Genomic DNA, 16,380 nt, shown 5'->3' with positions numbered 1-16,380 from the left:
GCGGGATGTACGCGACGTCGACGTAGTGCGCAATTGCGTTTCTTGAACGCCGCTCTCACAATAGAACGCTCTTCGGCGGCTCTTGAAGACGACCATTCGAGATCAGGCGACCTAAATTCAGCGCAGGCTAATTTTTCCGCGACGTTCAGAGCGCCCCCACGCTGTAACTTGACTAGACCTTACTCAAAATTGGGGTTATTCCCGTTGTTGACAGCCATAAATTAATAATTAAACTAAAAAATTAGGATTAATTTTTACGCATATTATTTTTTCGGGTTCCCTGGCAGGATCACAAGTGGTCAGTGGACTAAGATGGTGGTGAGTCCGGCGTACCACTTGTCTAAGCGTGACGCCTTGAGGACTGTTCGGATGTAAGATAGTTGCGGTCTCACAAATGCCGAGTGACCAAGTATCTGTTGATTACAGCGGACTCTGTACCCGAGTGACTTGCCCGAAAAACCTTAAAATAGAAGACAAGTGTCGAGAGCTTCATTGCACTGACGCACACTTTATTTGACTGCACGGATAGATCTTTTAAGAGCTATTTAGCTGGCAGGCACGACGCAGAGCCTGGGACGTAGGAGGCCGATGGTCCAGCATTTGGTGCGATCCCTTTGGTGCAGCCATTTCGGTAAAAACGCCCACGTTGAAAAAAGCAGAACTCGGTGAAGCGAGGCTTTCCACATCGGCTTTGTTTTGCTATGCTTCTTTACTGTAGCTACAGACAGAACAAAGATTTTTTATTGCGATTGGTCTGTAGCGGTAAGTTCGTTTCACTGTGCGAAGGATATCGGACACAAATAATATGGAAATTGAAACAGTAAAGGGAAAATTTGGAGCATATTAATAGCTTGCCTGCTTCCTCAGCTGAAAATTTTGCTCATGTCAGAATGAAAGCGGATTTTTATTTGCCTCACAACAGTGTTTCTTCGCAACTAGTGGATCAAGCTTTGTCACTCGAGAGTAACGTTTCATTGCCAAACAATTTTCCTCACGGATTTCTCGACGTGTTCAGCTGGCAAAGTTTCGATGGAGATTTTCGACTTGAAACGCTGCATTGAAAAAAAAAGCTCCGAAGAAAGCTGAAACAGCCGTGAATGGAAAAGCCCACGTCAGCAAAGCGTCTTGCTTCGCTTGTTGTGGCAAACACTGTCGGCCACAAAGTTCGGAGAGCTCTGGACAGAGCTCGAAGAATAAGCTCCGAGCGATGTGTCAGAGAATGGCGATCGATTGGGAGGCCTTATATCCGGCACACCAGCAAGTTTCATTCTCAAATCGGTCAACAAGATCGCAAGCCTCTCTACGCTCCAGAACAAGCTCGTATCATGCCGTTGAAGTGGTTCCGCAGTCATCGTCGCAGCAGCACTAGCAGTACCGAAGATGAAGCCACTTGGTCAACAACGGAGACGTCCACCACCAAGCAGAAGACCAAACACGCCAAGCTGTGGTCTCGTCGATCCCACTCGCAAGGTCACGGCCTGCGTTTCACGGTCGGCTTGGGTGGATCCGCACAGCACCAACTTGACGCGGCTGCCGCTGTCGCTGCGGAGGAGCAGCGTCGCATCTCGTACCAGACCAAGACTCGTCGTCGGTTCACGATCCACGGTCTCTCCTACCAGCCCAAGCACAGCGAAGCCGCAAGACGGAGCTGCAACTCGACGCCGACAGGGTCCCCGCAGCCCGTGCACACGTCCTCGTCACCACGACACGTGCATTCCAGACATTTTGGCTTCGGCTCGAGCCGAGACCCGCACGGTCGAAGTCCACAGACAGAACACACGTTCCCACTCACGCCGGATTCGCACCCTTCGATCATCTTCATCGACTGCCCGCCGTGAAGTTTAAGTACAACGTGACAAATTGTATAGTATCAAAGCTCCGCAAGGAAGGGCTGGTTAAAGGATAAACTACATGTAATAAACCGGTTAATTACAAGATCTAGCGTCGTTTTATGGCTGTATCAGACGTCGCTACGTCGTTCTCTCAAAGCTTTGAGGCGCTTTTTAAGGTCGACTCTGCGATGAATCGCTTGTTGAGCCAGTCACTCGCGTAGTCCATCACCTGCTGCTTCTCCGGTTCGTTCCAAAGACAGTGGAAGAGATTCGGGAAGAGCTTGAGCTCTTTGACCTTATTCGCAGCACGAGTCATGAAATCCTCCACGATCTTCACACTCGTGACCTTGTCCTCTGTCCCTTGCAGCACCAACAGCGGTACGTTGCAGAATGTACTGTTGGCATCTAGAATCTGGTCGCTCTCCTGCAACTGCTTCATGCCCAGACTGACCTGCACCGCCATGAGGGTGGTCAGATTGTCCGTGACATTGAGCGGGTCCGCCATATAGTCCTTTAGGAACTCTGGGTCTCGTGTCAAGCCCGCAAAGTTGACTCCTGCCACTAACCTCGACTCGGGGAACAGCCACACCAGCGGTCTGGCGACGAGCTCCATCAGACGGAGAGTGAGCGTGTACTCGACGGCGATGGCTGGAGAGGCCACTACGCAGCCGCTGAAGTGATGTTTCCCCGATAGAATCGTGTTAAGAGCCACCAGAGCTCCGAACGAGATGCTGATGATGACTAATGGGGGGTCAGAAGCTCCTTCCGGTAGCATCTTGCTGTATACAGCGAGCTTAGCGGCCGTGACGAACTGGTTCGTGTCGTCCACGAAGTACTGGAACTCGGAGCCGTGTGCGCGTAGCCCGGGCTTCTCACTTTCACTCTGGCCGTGACCCAGCATGTCATACGCAATCACTCCGTAGCCATTGAGGCACAAGTGTCGGTACACGTGCGTGAAGCGCAGCGAGTGCTCTCCCATACCGTGCAGGAAGAGCGCCACGCCACGGAGAGGCACCGATTCGGGTGGGAAGGCGGCGCAGTAGAAAAGCTTCTGACCACGCGCGTTGAGGAAGTGGCCATCTGTGTAGCGCTGGTCTTGTAGACACGAAGCTTGGGCTGGCAGCGAAGAAGCCATGAGATGATGGACGGAGGCGATTCCGAGGAGCTTTAATAAAAACGGTTTGGAAGTGAGTCAAAGTGACAAGTTTAGAAAAAAAACAGCCTGTGAGAAATAGTATCCATTAATAGCTCCAGCTCTTCATTCAATGATACATTACATAGTAGAAATGAACCATTGCTAGCTGACAACTTATACACTGGTATCCTTCATACATGTAACCTACTGAGTCACGCTGGACCACAAAACTTCAACGAACGTCACGTGCGCTCTATTTTCCTGTCCGTGAATGTCAAATCTACCTATATCCATCCCAATAAATCATGGAGCGAAGCAGGAAACACACACAACTCTGTGGGTGTGTTTACATGAGGAACCCCAGCGCGTAGTCCTGGTAGAAGGTCTGCACGGCCTCCTCGTTGCGGTTCGCCTCGGCCAGCAGCGCCATGAAGTCGACGCTTTCCGCGGCCAGCAGCTCCTGCACCTTCGCTTCGTCCTCGCACGACACCACAGCCGCCAGCGTCGCTCCGATGAGCTTGGCGGCCTTGCCGTTGTAGCGCAGATGCTCCGTCATCGTCACAAGCTGCGGGATCGTGATGCTGCCCGCCACCACCGACGGCGCCACCATCTCGCTCAAGTACGGGAGCGTCTTGGGGATGTCGATCTCGATGTCCTCGGCGAACTCGAGCACGTCCTGCAGCGCGCTCTCCAGAGCTGCACTCGTCACCACCTTGCGGTCATACAGACCAGCCAGGAAGCTCGCAATGGCCTCGCGCTCCTTGTCGCCCTTTTCTAGACCAATATTCAGCACCTTGTTGGGGATCAGAGCGTAGTGGCTCGACGCGTTGAGCTCCGTGAAGCTCGCGTGCGCCTCCTCCAAATCCTCCAGCTCCACATACTCGTCCAGAATAGCCTTCACCTTCTTCTCGAACGCCTCAGCCGTCAGTGTCGGGGCTGCAGTCTCCGTCTCCGCAGTTTTCTCAGGCTTGTCAGAGCGGTCATTGCTCGACTTGGTGGATGAGGGCGTCGGTGGACGTCCAGCGTCTTCCCGTCCGCGCGAAGAGCGCGAAGACGATGACGACGAGCTGTTGCTGCGGCCGCGCTCCTTGCGTGTGGCGTCCTTGCCGCTCAGAGACGCGAACGTGTTGTTGCTACTCAAGCGAGTGCCGCTTGGGTGACGAGGCAGTCCACCCGAGGACGCGGGCGATGGGAAGCGGTCCGAGTTACTGCGGTGCTTCAGCCCCTTGGGACGTGCTCCACCCGTCACCGTCTCCCAGCCATCAGCGTCCACTGTGGGGGCGCTAGACGGAGCTGTAGAAGACGCCGACGTGCGAGCCTTCCAGGCCGCCGACGCGCCTCCGCCACTGCCACGTCGGCGGTCGTTCGAGCCCGCGGAGCCAGTGAAGTTCATCGACTGACTGCGCTGTAGACGCGCGTGGCCGCCAGACTTGGTGGTACTGGATCGTTCCTTCTCCTTGGCCTCGCGAGCGACTTCCGCGTGCACCTCAGCGATCGTCATGGCCTTCGTCTCCTTACGACGAGCCACCCAGCGGTTTGTGCGCAGCTCCAGCAGATCCTGCAGCATGAAGCGCACACGCGTACACAACAGCGTGGACTCGCCACTGAGCTTCTTGATAGTCGCGTAGTATCCGTTGATGTGGTTCAACTCGGCCTTCTCTCTCGCATTGGCTTCAAGCGCCCGGCCGATGGTACTCAGCAAGTTGCACAGACACTCGAGCGATTCCTCGTCAGGCGCTGCGGTGTCTCCAAACAGGATGCCGACGCACTCGTGCATGATGCGCGAGCTCAGCATCCGCTGCTTGAAGAGCTCGCCCACGAAGCGGATGTGGCCCAGCGACGCGCGCTTCATGATGAGCTCCTTCTCGCGTCGCTCGTTTTCGGATAGCGTCTCTAGCCCTTCGAGCTCCGGCTTGGCCTCGAACTCCTTCTGACAGCGTTGCAGCAGCAGCTTCCGGAACAGTTTATGCGTGTCCGTCGCCACTTGTCCCTCCTCCAGAGTGATCGCCGGCATGGCCGTCTGCGCGATCTTGGCGCACAGCTCCGCGTACATGGTGGCGAAGTGCCACTCCATCTGCGCCTTGGCAATCACCATCTCGATCACGCCCTTGAGCACCTCCAAGCCTCGCACAGCCACCTCAATCAGCTGATCCGACAGCTTGTCGAACTTCTCAATCGACAGCTTGTTCAGAATCGACTTGGCTTCCTTCAGAGACGCCTCGGCGGTCTCCACAGGATCGTCCAGACGCGACTTGGCGTGCGAAGGCTTCCAGCGCGTCTCCTCGTTGATATCCAGAGGCGCGCAGTCTTCCAGTGCGGGTGCAGTGTCGTGATGGCCACGTCCGCCGCGTCCTCCACGTCCACCGCCACGTTCCCGACGTCCGCGTCCTTCACTGAAGTTGCCGCTGCTGCCGTGACGCCCCAGAGAGCGAGACGAGTCATTACGACGCATGCCTTTACCCGGGACTTCAGGCGCAGGGGCCGATAGCGCCTTCGTGGTCTTGTCGGCAGCGATCACCATACCCTTGACACGCTCCGGGATGACGCACAGCTCCACGTCCGGCTCCATCTCTAGCAGCTGCTTGATAGTGTAGATAATACGCGCTCCGATCACCGCCTGCTCGGCCACAACCTCGGGTTTCTCGGCCTCAGGCTCGGCGGTCGCTTCCTCGACGACCTCCTGGACATCCACGTCCTGTTTCTGCTTCTCCTCTCGCTCCGAGGCCTCCTCGAGCTTCTCCTCCTTCTCCGTCTCAGGCTCCGACGCATTGGAAGAAGCCGCTGACGTCGCAGGTGTCGACACAGGCTCTGACGTGGGCGTCGTCACTTCCGTCTCCTTGACCGTCTCCACGTTCTCCACTTCGGGCGTCTTCAGCGATGCAGGCACGAACGCTGGGGCCATAACTAGAGTAGCAACATGTTAAATAAAGTTAGTACATACTCTTTGTGTACGTATCATCGCAGTTGTTTGCGTACAAGACGGCACGAAGGGCTTGGCTGTGAGTTTGAGCTGGCTCTTCTTCGCGGCAGGCGCGGGAGGAGCGGCAGGGGCGGGAGGAGCGGCAGGGGCGACAGGAGCGGGCGGCGGTGACGCCACAAACGAGGGCGTCCATACAGGAGCCGCTGTGTTAAATACGAACTCTTTGGCAGTAGGACGCAGCTTGGAGGAGCTGCCGGCAGCGTCGAGCTTCGTCTTGGCGTCCAATGTGGCGCGGTTCTCTGGCTGCGCTTCTGTCATGATGCTGAGCTGTGCACGAGGTTTCTATTGACAAATTCAACGCTTGCGGTGGAGGAGATGATGGAGGCACACACGCACAACTTGCGCAGGTGCTTGAACGGGGCCTCGGGATGGAGAGAAGCGGACGTCGCTCTTCCTGCCTGAGAAGATGATAATGCTTGGCTGTCCGCCTCCAGACCAATTCGATAATGGCAGAGGATTGGTCAAAAGTGTTTTGGCCAATAGGAAGAGGATAAATGGAATTTGATTGGTGAGGACCGTGTGCCTACGGTTATTCGATCCCGTAGCCAAGCCAAGTGTACCTTCTAAATGGTACGCTTTAAAAAGCCAACCTAAATTTTGAGAGCACATTTAAAACAGACAAAGAATTAGCAAAGGCTGACAAAATCACACCCAGACCACAAAACCTACTACACACACACAGGCACGCTGCACCACACAAGAAATTGCACATTATGGCACCCCATGCCTCCGATTTATCTTCAAGCTTAAGATAGCTCTAAATACCACCGATTTACATGTATTAATATCTTCTTACCTTAAAGTAGCTTATAGTAATGAAATTTAAACTTTGTTTTGAAAGTAAGGTGCACAGTATGCAATCGGCCATTTCCAATTGGTTGCTGATATGTTATCGCCGTACGTGTGGACTAGCGCTGCTAGCAGACAAAACGAAGCCGCAGCAGACTATCATCCCCCTAAAAGGAACCAAACCACAGGCCATGTAGACGAACAGCGCGTTTCCTGAATCCCTACTCTTTTTCGACTATGCGACACTTTTACGCTCTGTAAATCGTTTCCGATGTCACTAATCCCACTTTCCCCTCCACAATAACTTGTGCGGATCTCTGGACACACATCACAGCTCTCATTCGTCAATACTCCCTGTTCAATATCCCCACTAAATCGCAAGTGAAAATGGATCAAGAGCGCCCCCTTCGCTCGCATTCGTACTCGAACCTGGACGAGGTGACGTTCACGCATCTCAATTGGGTCATTGCGCTGGACTTCGCAGCCCAGCAACTCAAGGGATACGCCGAGTACACGTTCCACCACGCCTCGACCGCCACGTCCTCCGTTGTGGTGCTGGACACGCACCATTTGAGCGTCTCCAAAGTCTATGCAGACGGCAAGGAGACGCCCTTCGCTCTGGCCGAGAAGGAGCACCCGGTATTCGGCCGCGCACTCGTGGTGTCCGTGCCCAGCCACGCCACGAAGATCCGTGTGGATTACACCACATCCGACGCCTCCAGCGGCCTGCAGTGGCTCAGCAAGGAGCTCACAGCCGGCAAGACGCACCCGTATCTCTTCACGCAGTGCCAGGCCATCCACGCACGCACCATCGTGCCGTGTCCGGACACGCCGGCGTGTAAATTCACGTACTCGGCCACAGTCACGGTGCCGGACTGGTGCACGTGTCTGATGAGCGCCATAGCAGACCCGCAGGGCCGCAAGAACCACAACACTATGGACGCTACCTACCAAGTCTCATTCCAGCAGTCCGTGCCCATTCCTTCCTATCTACTGGCCATCGTGGCCGGTAAACTGGAGAGTGTGGACTTGGGGCCACGTAGTCGCGTGTGGGCGGAGCCTACGGTGGTGACGAAAGCTGCCCACGAGTTTGCGCAGACGGAGGCGTTCTTGCAACACGCCGAGGAGATCACAGGCCAGGAGTATGTGTGGAAGCGATACGATCTCGTGTGTCTGCCCCCTTCTTTCCCGTACGGAGGCATGGAGAATCCTTGCTTGACGTTTGTGACCCCCACGCTGTTGGCCGGAGACCGCTCGCTTGCTGACGTGGTGGCGCACGAGATCTCGCACTCGTGGACGGGGAACCTCGTGACGAACCGCTCGTGGACCGATTTCTGGCTCAACGAGGGCTGGACCATGTGGCTGGAGCGGAAGATCCAGACGCGCATCGCACAGGACCCCAAGGCGTACGACCTCAAGGCTGCGATGGGTCTACGCGACCTCATCGAGTCAGTGGAGGAGTTCGGCCCCACCCATCCGTACACGGCGCTGGTGCCCGACACGGACGGCGTCGACCCGGACGAGGTGTTTTCCTCGATTCCGTATGAAAAAGGCTTTAATTTCCTACACTATCTGTCAACGGTCGTCGGTGGGCACCAAGTGTTCGATACGTTCGCCAAGGCTTACATCCAGGAGTTCAAGTTCAAGACGCTCACGTCGAGCGACTTCCGTGCGTTCTTTGAGAAATACTTTGCCGACAAGCAGGAGGCGCTTCGTGCGATCGACTGGGAGGCCTGGTACCACTCGCCTGGCATGCCGCCTGTGGCCAACAAGTTCGACACGACGTTGACGAGCCAAGCGACCAAGTTGGGCGAGCAGATGACGGCGAGTAGCAACGCGGACACGTGGACGAGCGTCGCGCAGGATGTGCTGACGAAGTGGCCCGCCAGTCTGTGGATCTTGCTGCTGGACACGCTGCTACTGAGACAGGAGCACGCGCGCTTGACGCCGGCCCACTTGGACGCGATCGACTCGTTCACGCAGCACCACTTGACGACCACACACAACTCGGAGCTGCGATTCCGGTGGTACACTGTGTTGCTTCGTGCGGGCGACCTGCGTGTGCTTGACAGGACTGTGGAGATGCTGAAGGAACAGGGTCGGATGAAGTTCGTACGTCCGCTCTTCCGCGACCTGTGCACAGCGCTGGGTCCTGCACAGGCCGAGGCAATCTTTGCGGACTGTAAGCATCTATATCACCCGATTGCAGCTAAGATGATCCAGCGAGACATTGAGAACAGCATCGCCAAGGCTAAAGGCAGGAAGGTCAAGTTCGCGTCCCCCACGACCCCGAGCGCTCTGGCTCAATGGCTGGGAGTGTCGGACGAGATCGTGACCTATGCGGCTGTGGCCGCTGCTGTCACCACGGTGGCACTTGTCGTCGTCTCTCGTCGGCGGTAGATACCGCACTACAACTCAGACTTTTAACGTCTGGACATCAAGATACGAGGCTCACCATACACCAGGTGATCGTCTAGCTAAAAAATTGAATTTGAATGGAGAAGGGCCTTTGCTAGTGAAGCACCCATCTATGGCAAGTGGACAGTATAGTACTTCTACGTGCACAGTACTTGGACACAGCACAGCACCATAGCGCAACTAATACTGTACGCAACGCTCTGTAACGGAGTCAACCGGAATCAAAACTTCAGATAGCTCGCGAGCGAAGGCCAGAAGTCGAGTATCTGACCACAACTACGTCGTCCGAAGTCGCCGAGGAGAGAAGAAGAATGCTTTTTTTTCATCTTTTCTAAGACCGATTAAGCATGAGATGGTAAAAGAAAAAGGGAAAACGCCCTTGGTTTACACCGAGCATAGTACTATTTTCATTGGGTTCCTTGGCTTGGGACGCAGAGAAAGTGGTGGTCGTCTGTGAACAATTTTCGAAACGTTGTGGTTGGCCCAACAAAAGAAGTCCGTTACCGAGGCCGCAACCAGCGGAAATGAAATCAAGCAAGCGGTACAGTTCCTCAACAAACTCTACGTGGTGGAAGACGTCGGCTTACAGCTCTCCCGTTGCGCCATTAAACCAAGAAAAAAAAACAAAAAGCAGAAGTAGAATCATCGAGATGGATCAATTTGTTGAAAAATTATGTGCACGACTAGGTAGGCATTTCGAGCGAGTACTGGGCACAACAACTACGTCCAAAACACTCGTCGTCCTAATGGAAATAGCACTCAAAGCGCCCTCATTCCGGGGACTCGTTCGTTATTCTTACGTTGAGAAACTTATCAACGGGCCCTTCGTTTCACCTTCTCCCACCACACTCAGCGAGGTGGCTTTCGGATGACCATTGTCCCACACGCTCGTCCTTTTGGAGCTGTGTACACAGCACCGCTCTACCGACCTCACACGCTATTTTTCTTTGAAGTCCACAAGTGTCGTTGCCATGGCGTCGCTCGAGTATTTACTCAGCTCTGACACGGGTGAAAGACAAAATCACAACGAAACAACGTTGTCGGGTGCCAATGCAAAGCCCAACTCGAGGAGATGCAGTGTCCCAGGCTGTCAGAAAACTGCTAAGCGAGGTGGACGCTGCATCTCTCACGGGGGTGGGAACAAGTGTGCGGTGGATGGCTGTAGTACGAGTGTAGTTAGTCGAGGACTTTGTGTGGCACACGGCGGTGGCAAGCGATGTCAGACCCAGGGGTGCACCAAGAGTGCTCAGTCGGGAGGGTTCTGCTGGGTCCACGGCGGGGGCAAGAAGTGCGGCTATCACGGTTGCTCCAAGCGTGCACAGAGTGGTGGAGCCTGTATTGCCCACGGTAAAAAAAAACTTCGTCCATCTGACAGCGAAAGATGATCTCTTTATGCTAAATTTTATTTTTCAGGAGGAGGCAAGCGCTGTCGTATCGACAGATGCAACAAAGTCGTGCAGTACGAAGGACTCTGTGTGGGCCACGGTGGCTACCGCAGATGTGTCTTTGACAACTGCAACAAACGGTCGATGGCAAACGATTATTGTCAGCACCATGGAGGATCCTCGATTTGCCTCCTCGAGTATTGTTTCAAGCGTGCTGTACGTGGAGGAATGTGCTCCGAGCATAAAGCTGACGTATCGATGCAGCCAGCGGCGGCCAATGGGCTAACAAGGACAACCCAGTATGGTGAAGACCGGGTGAATAAGGCTCACTGGAGCAGCAGACTAAAAGGGTGTGAAGCCACAAGGAAATCATCGTCGGAGCCTCGTGTACCAAGTGCACACTTGTACAAGGACATAGCGACACCATCTCCTGTCAGATCGGTCGATCATGAGATTCCAACAGGTAGCTCGCCCCGAGCTCCGGGCTTTTCAGCACTTTTAAACGCCAACGAAAGGTTCTCTTCCTTTGAAACGTCATACTCAAGAGAACCAGATTTATCCGCAGAACGCTGCCTCCGACGCCAGCACTACCATGAGCGCAAAGTTTTCCCTCTGTTGCCAAGCATTCGTACTTTACAGAACTACCGCAAACAAGCTCCATCTATCCCTCACGCCAGTTTTGCTGACCCAGGAGCAACGCCCTCAAGGTCGGAGCTCCGAGCTGTGGTCACTGAGGACAGGGAGAGAATGAAGCGAGCTCCCAGCACAGAGGTCGAATACCGTGAGGGAGAAGACTACAAGCTATATGTGACAGCTAAGGAAAAAGTCCCATTGTATATATGAGCACACTAACTACCAAGTCTGTTAGATATAGTTGTATTCTGTAGACGATTGCTTCTTGCAGTGCGTACTCGTGTCGGATAATCGGTTATCCAGTCATTTCCATAATCGAATCAGTTTATCATGGTACATGTAATTCTATCTAAGCGTAATCGTACAGGCTGTGTCAAACGTCTACTGTTTCTCACCTAAGTATTGGGAATGTCTTGGTATGTTTCGCTTGGTCTGGCTGCTTTGTTATTTCACACCAAACTTTTCTTTCACGGTGTTCGCTACTGTTTCGGAGCGTTACTGCCTATTATTCGGTTTTGGAACGGCAGCTGATAAAGTTGCTGAAAAAAAAGATTTGATTTCGAGAATTGTTTCCGTACAGTACTTATAAACCGAAAAGCAATATTAACTGCTACAGCTTTTTATTTCGTTTTTTTTTGCTTCGTGATTTTTTTTTCGAATATACATATATGACCATCATTTAAAACTTTAAATTTATCTTTAATTCTATAAAATAGATCTTGTCTATCTGTGCATGTGCCCGATAATTTAAATATAAAGCACTGACACTTTTGACCATTAGTACAGTATCGGTTTCATGCAAGCGATACGTAAGAAAAACATCACCATCTACTTACGAGATCAGTGAAATTTTAAATACATGTGCATGGATTACTGAAAAGCCTCTATTTTAAAATTTTATATTTATGAATTTAACTTATTAAAATAGTCAACGGATCTGCGACGTGTGCTAGTTCGCGTGGACCACATTGGTCTCTGTCCACGTAGACCAGAAATGAACATGAATATGGATCCGAACGCCATGAGCCCGTGGTTCACGGCTCCAGAGGGCGAGTACCCGCCCATGAACGCGCAGCCCACACACCCGAACAGCAACAACAGCGGAGCAGGCTTTTCTCCGGCGCCAGGCTCGTCCAATGGTCTCAGCGGGACCGTCGGCTCCAACGCCGGCTATTATGATGACGACGGCGGCGACGACGAGTTCGCCAACGAGCCACCGCTTCTGGAAGGTGACGAGTGATTGCATATTTATCTCCAAGTATTTTTTTTTACTTAAGATTGGTGTTTTCTTATTTGAATACGCAGAACTGGGCATCAACTTCGACCACATTTGGGCCAAGACGGTGTCTGTGCTGCTCCCTACCAAGCAGATTAATGAGCACATTCTAGACGACGCGGATCTTGCAGGACCGCTCGTCTTCTGCTTCCTCTTCGGCGTTTGTCTGCTACTGGTACGCTAACTTTTCTTACTAGTATTTGCTGCGGCTTTGAACTTATTTTTTTTTTTTATTGTCTCTTGTAGGCTGCTAAGGTTCATTTTGGATACATTTACGGCTTCGGAGTGCTGTCGTGTCTCTTCATGTACTTGCTGATGAACTTACTGTCGCCCGAGCGGACTATCGACATCTACCGCGTGTGCTCGGTGCTTGGCTACTGCCTGTTGCCGATCATCGGCCTGGCAGCGATCAACATCGTGGTGTCGGTCAAGGATTTGGGCATTGCCGGCTTCTTGCTGGCTAGTGTATGCACACTCTGGAGCACTCACACGGCGTCGCGGTTCTTTGAGAAGGCGCTGTACATGACCGAGCAGAAATACCTCGTCATGTACCCAACGATGCTGGTGTATGCGTGCTTTGTGCTCATCGCCGTCTTCTAAACGTCTAGGCTTGTGTCGAGTTACAGAGTCAACGTACAATTCTACATGACCCCTTTTCATACCAAAAGTGCTTACTTTTTCTGCCCTTTTTTCTCCAGTGCTTGCTTGTTGTTATCTAACGTTAAGTCCGCCACGGCCCGGGAGGCAAATATTGGGCTTGATTGCGGACCCAATTGTACACCTTGCAGGGTGACGATACCATGGCTGTTTTTTTAAGAGACTTTGCATTTTTATCAATTGCTAATCGAAAGTAATTGGGTTAAGGAACTGGCTAGACCAAAATAAATTATTGAGCTTCCTCAACTCAGAGAATAGATTATCGGAGCAATATTGGTACACAGTGCACTAAAGAATGTAAAGGCTGATTGAACAGATTATTGGTGCTACATGTACACAAGGTGCGTGAAAGCTTCAGATAGTGTTCGTATGGCTACTACTACAACATGGAATGCAAAATTGTTAACAGCAGCTCTTAAAAGTTGAGAATAACAAAATAGACTTTCACTTTTTTTGCCATAATTTTACTTCTTTTTTGTTTGAGTGGGCTCAACTTCTACCAGCTTCTGTCAACCTGGTCAAATGATAGTTTGTTGGAAAGCCTTCACGTCAGGCATTCATATCATGCATAGTAACCATTCTAAATACCGTCAGGGACCAAACGCCGTGGGCCAACGTGCTCAAGGAGACGTTGGATGTAGACTTTCTGTACCCACTGTACGACGGGAGCGAAAACAAATAGTTGGTCTTTCTCTCCAGAAAGCCACCAATAAATAATTGGTGCTTTCTTATTGCAATAATTGCGGCGCCAATTATCATTCGGCATCCCCGCTTTCACCACCAAGTACAGCAAGAGTGAGAAGTCATGGGGTGCTTTCGAATCTGTAGTGGAGCAGCTATGCCAGTTGACCATTCCAAGAGCACTTGCCTTGTAGTCAAACGGAAGACCCCGTTGGTTTTGGTTCAGCAGCACAACGCCCATCGTGTGAGTGATTACGATCGGTGGGAACAAGGTCGTCTCTCAGTCGAGGGAGTATCGTGAATCTGAGAGTATCATCTTGAGCTCTTCCCCGCGTAGATTACGGTTTACGTTCGTTAGCGCTCTGCACAAGAGATGCAAGTAATCGATTCCGTTTTCATCCTTCCTCGCAAGTAAGGACCCAGGCTTATCAAAAGCCGAAAGCAACATTTTCACGTCCTGACCTCCCCTCAACGTCCGCACTTTTTGTGAGGTGACTGGCCGAGATTGGGATTTCCACTAGCCACATTCCTCAAAGCTGATGCCAAAGAGTTGTCGAAAATCGGTGGAAAAAAGTCGGTTACGACAAATATTTTGCTGAGTAGCTGGCGTCGTCTGTGTGTTCATGTCGACCACAGCGTCCATACCGAACAGGTCGAGCTAGACATTCTTCGTCGACTCTCAATTCAAGCACAATCATTCCAGCGCATTAATCAAACGATCAGCGATGTTTGGGCATTCGAAGAAGAATGAGAAGAGATGCGGGGTAGCTGCCGAAAAGTTGGACGGTTGCTTGATGTTCCGTCCGCAGACGTACAGGAACCGAGCATCGGATAGTTCACCTTCTAGCAGATCCATCGTGGGGCCAGCGGGCTTTTTCGCGACCTCGTACAGATTCTACTCTTCCCGAAGCCAGCGCTCTGTATTATCGTCACGTACAGGTCCGCTGTAGTAACTCGAACAGCATCGCATCAGATACTGGAAGAATCTTGCGTCGGCGTCTCCCGAGAAGGGACCACCAAGCGCTTGGTGGAGATATCCGACCATCACCAAGTCACTCTTGGTCTGTAGCTCGTCATTCAGATTTTTTTCACCTTCGCCACGATAACATTGATATGAGCGCTCAAGCGGGACGTATCTACATGTATCTGTTAGATATAAAATCTGATAGATACATGTAGATACGTCCAGCTTGAGCCTCTTTGTGATCGAAAAGCATTTCTGTGTTTCTTATTAAATTCCGCAGCTGGGTCTCGTTTATATCCACTTGCGGAGTTTGGTCGGCATTGCGGAAAGGCAATTTCTCAAAGAAAAATATTGCTCCAAGACCTCCCATAGGAACCTGGACACCTTCATTGTCACTGTCTGCGGCGGTTTCGCTTTCGTTTTCATTATTCTTTTTTGTTGATTGTTCTCCGTGCCTCGATGATGAACCAGTTGATGGAGACTGTGAGTCCCACGACAAGGAAAAGCAGCACGAACACATGGAACGAGTCCTCCAGCTCCGTGTAGATGACTGCCAGCATCACGAAGAACAGCAGCGCCAGCACCACATTCAGCACGATCACGAACTCGCGACTTCCTGGCCGCAGCACATTCTGCATCGCACTTGAGTCTGCCTTCCAAATGGTACCATAAAATAATCGACCACCGACTTTATCAGACCTGTACCAAAACTAGGGTACGTCATTTCAAAGAAACCCTAAAAAAAACCATTATATTACACCACAGATTACATGTACTGTATAGTCAATTAGGGTCAGGGATCCTCAAAAATATATTTACTGAAAATATATTTTTTTTCATTGAGAAATAGTTTACTTATGGTCTGGCCACAGCTTGAAAATTTATTTTTGGATTTTATGAATTCCTACACGAAATTTATTGTCAGCCACCAGATTTTCGTTGGCTCTGAGCTGTCTGCAAACTTGTGCCGCCGAGTCAAACTCACTTTTCAATTCGCACACAGCCCAAACTACCAACTCTCGCAACCTTCGCCATGTCCGACGCTTCCCTGATGCCTTCCCAGCACTCGAGGAGCATGTTTTCCCCAAAACCATTAATCTAGTAACACGATCATGTTTTGATACAAATACTTATTTGCCACAGTCGCAGCACAAATTATTTATTTGCAGATTTCCGATCTACCATGCAGGTATTTATTCTCATTAAACGAAGAAATCCATATAAATCATATTTTGAGCAACCCTGATTAGGGCCGCCTTCGCTCCGCTCGGCAGTCAGTAGAACGTGCGTAGCTGCGTTACCACTAGAGATGGGGGGGGCGTTTAGTGGTTTTGGTGCTATGTCTGGATGAGTCCACTGGTGAAGTAAATTTAACAAGGCCACTGTAGTAGGCGCTACAATGGGTCTAACATAGAGAATAACGCTTTGCAGGCTAAGATTTTGTATTTTTTTAAGAAAACTGGTTTGTATGGCTAGGCTTCGTACTAAAATACCTACGCTTATTTTTTTGTGATATGTCACGTTTTGAATCCTAAATTTATTGCCAAAACAGCAGACAAAACGTTTCGGCCACCACAAAGGAGTTATTATGGCGTATGTCTAGCTGACAAGCCACTAATTTTCAAGTATT

General features: G+C 51.5%; 5 protein-coding genes across 5 annotated transcripts; 3 read left to right on the top strand and 2 right to left on the bottom strand.

Moving 5' to 3' along the window:
• Nucleotides 1-1,087: 1,087 nt before the first annotated feature.
• On the top strand, nt 1,088-1,838 carry PITG_15395 (uncharacterized protein; the record flags this gene model as incomplete). Its single annotated transcript, XM_002898307.1, has 2 exons — nt 1,088-1,669; nt 1,763-1,838. The coding sequence occupies 2 exons, from the start codon at nt 1,326-1,328 to the stop codon at nt 1,836-1,838; spliced, it is 420 nt and encodes a 139-aa protein (XP_002898353.1).
• Nucleotides 1,839-1,983: 145 nt separating this feature from the next.
• PITG_15394 (serine protease family S33, putative) lies at nt 1,984-2,967 on the bottom strand (the record flags this gene model as incomplete). The annotated part of the gene is made up of 1 exon (XM_002898306.1): nt 1,984-2,967. The coding sequence occupies one exon, from the start codon at nt 2,965-2,967 to the stop codon at nt 1,984-1,986; it is 984 nt and encodes a 327-aa protein (XP_002898352.1).
• Nucleotides 2,968-3,313: 346 nt separating this feature from the next.
• PITG_15393 (eukaryotic translation initiation factor, putative) lies at nt 3,314-6,205 on the bottom strand (the record flags this gene model as incomplete). The annotated part of the gene is made up of 2 exons (XM_002898305.1): nt 3,314-5,871; nt 5,944-6,205. 2 exons carry the CDS (start codon nt 6,203-6,205, stop codon nt 3,314-3,316), a joined length of 2,820 nt encoding a protein of 939 aa, XP_002898351.1.
• Nucleotides 6,206-7,123: 918 nt separating this feature from the next.
• Nucleotides 7,124-9,136, top strand: PITG_15392 (leukotriene A-4 hydrolase-like protein; the record flags this gene model as incomplete). Its single annotated transcript, XM_002898304.1, has 1 exon — nt 7,124-9,136. The coding sequence occupies one exon, from the start codon at nt 7,124-7,126 to the stop codon at nt 9,134-9,136; it is 2,013 nt and encodes a 670-aa protein (XP_002898350.1).
• A 989-nt stretch (nt 9,137-10,125) lies between these two features.
• Nucleotides 10,126-13,048, top strand: PITG_15391 (uncharacterized protein; the record flags this gene model as incomplete). Its single annotated transcript, XM_002898303.1, has 6 exons — nt 10,126-10,501; nt 10,568-10,755; nt 11,427-11,466; nt 12,126-12,401; nt 12,478-12,623; nt 12,695-13,048. 6 exons carry the CDS (start codon nt 10,126-10,128, stop codon nt 13,046-13,048), a joined length of 1,380 nt encoding a protein of 459 aa, XP_002898349.1.
• Nucleotides 13,049-16,380: the final 3,332 nt, after the last annotated feature.

This window comes from Phytophthora infestans, genomic scaffold, assembly GCF_000142945.1.
Source record: "Phytophthora infestans T30-4 supercont1.37 genomic scaffold, whole genome shotgun sequence".
NCBI classification, from domain to species: domain Eukaryota; phylum Oomycota; class Peronosporomycetes; order Peronosporales; family Peronosporaceae; genus Phytophthora; species Phytophthora infestans.
The sequence above is the reverse complement of the archived record's forward strand: the minus strand, read 5'-3'. Positions and strand labels throughout refer to the sequence as shown.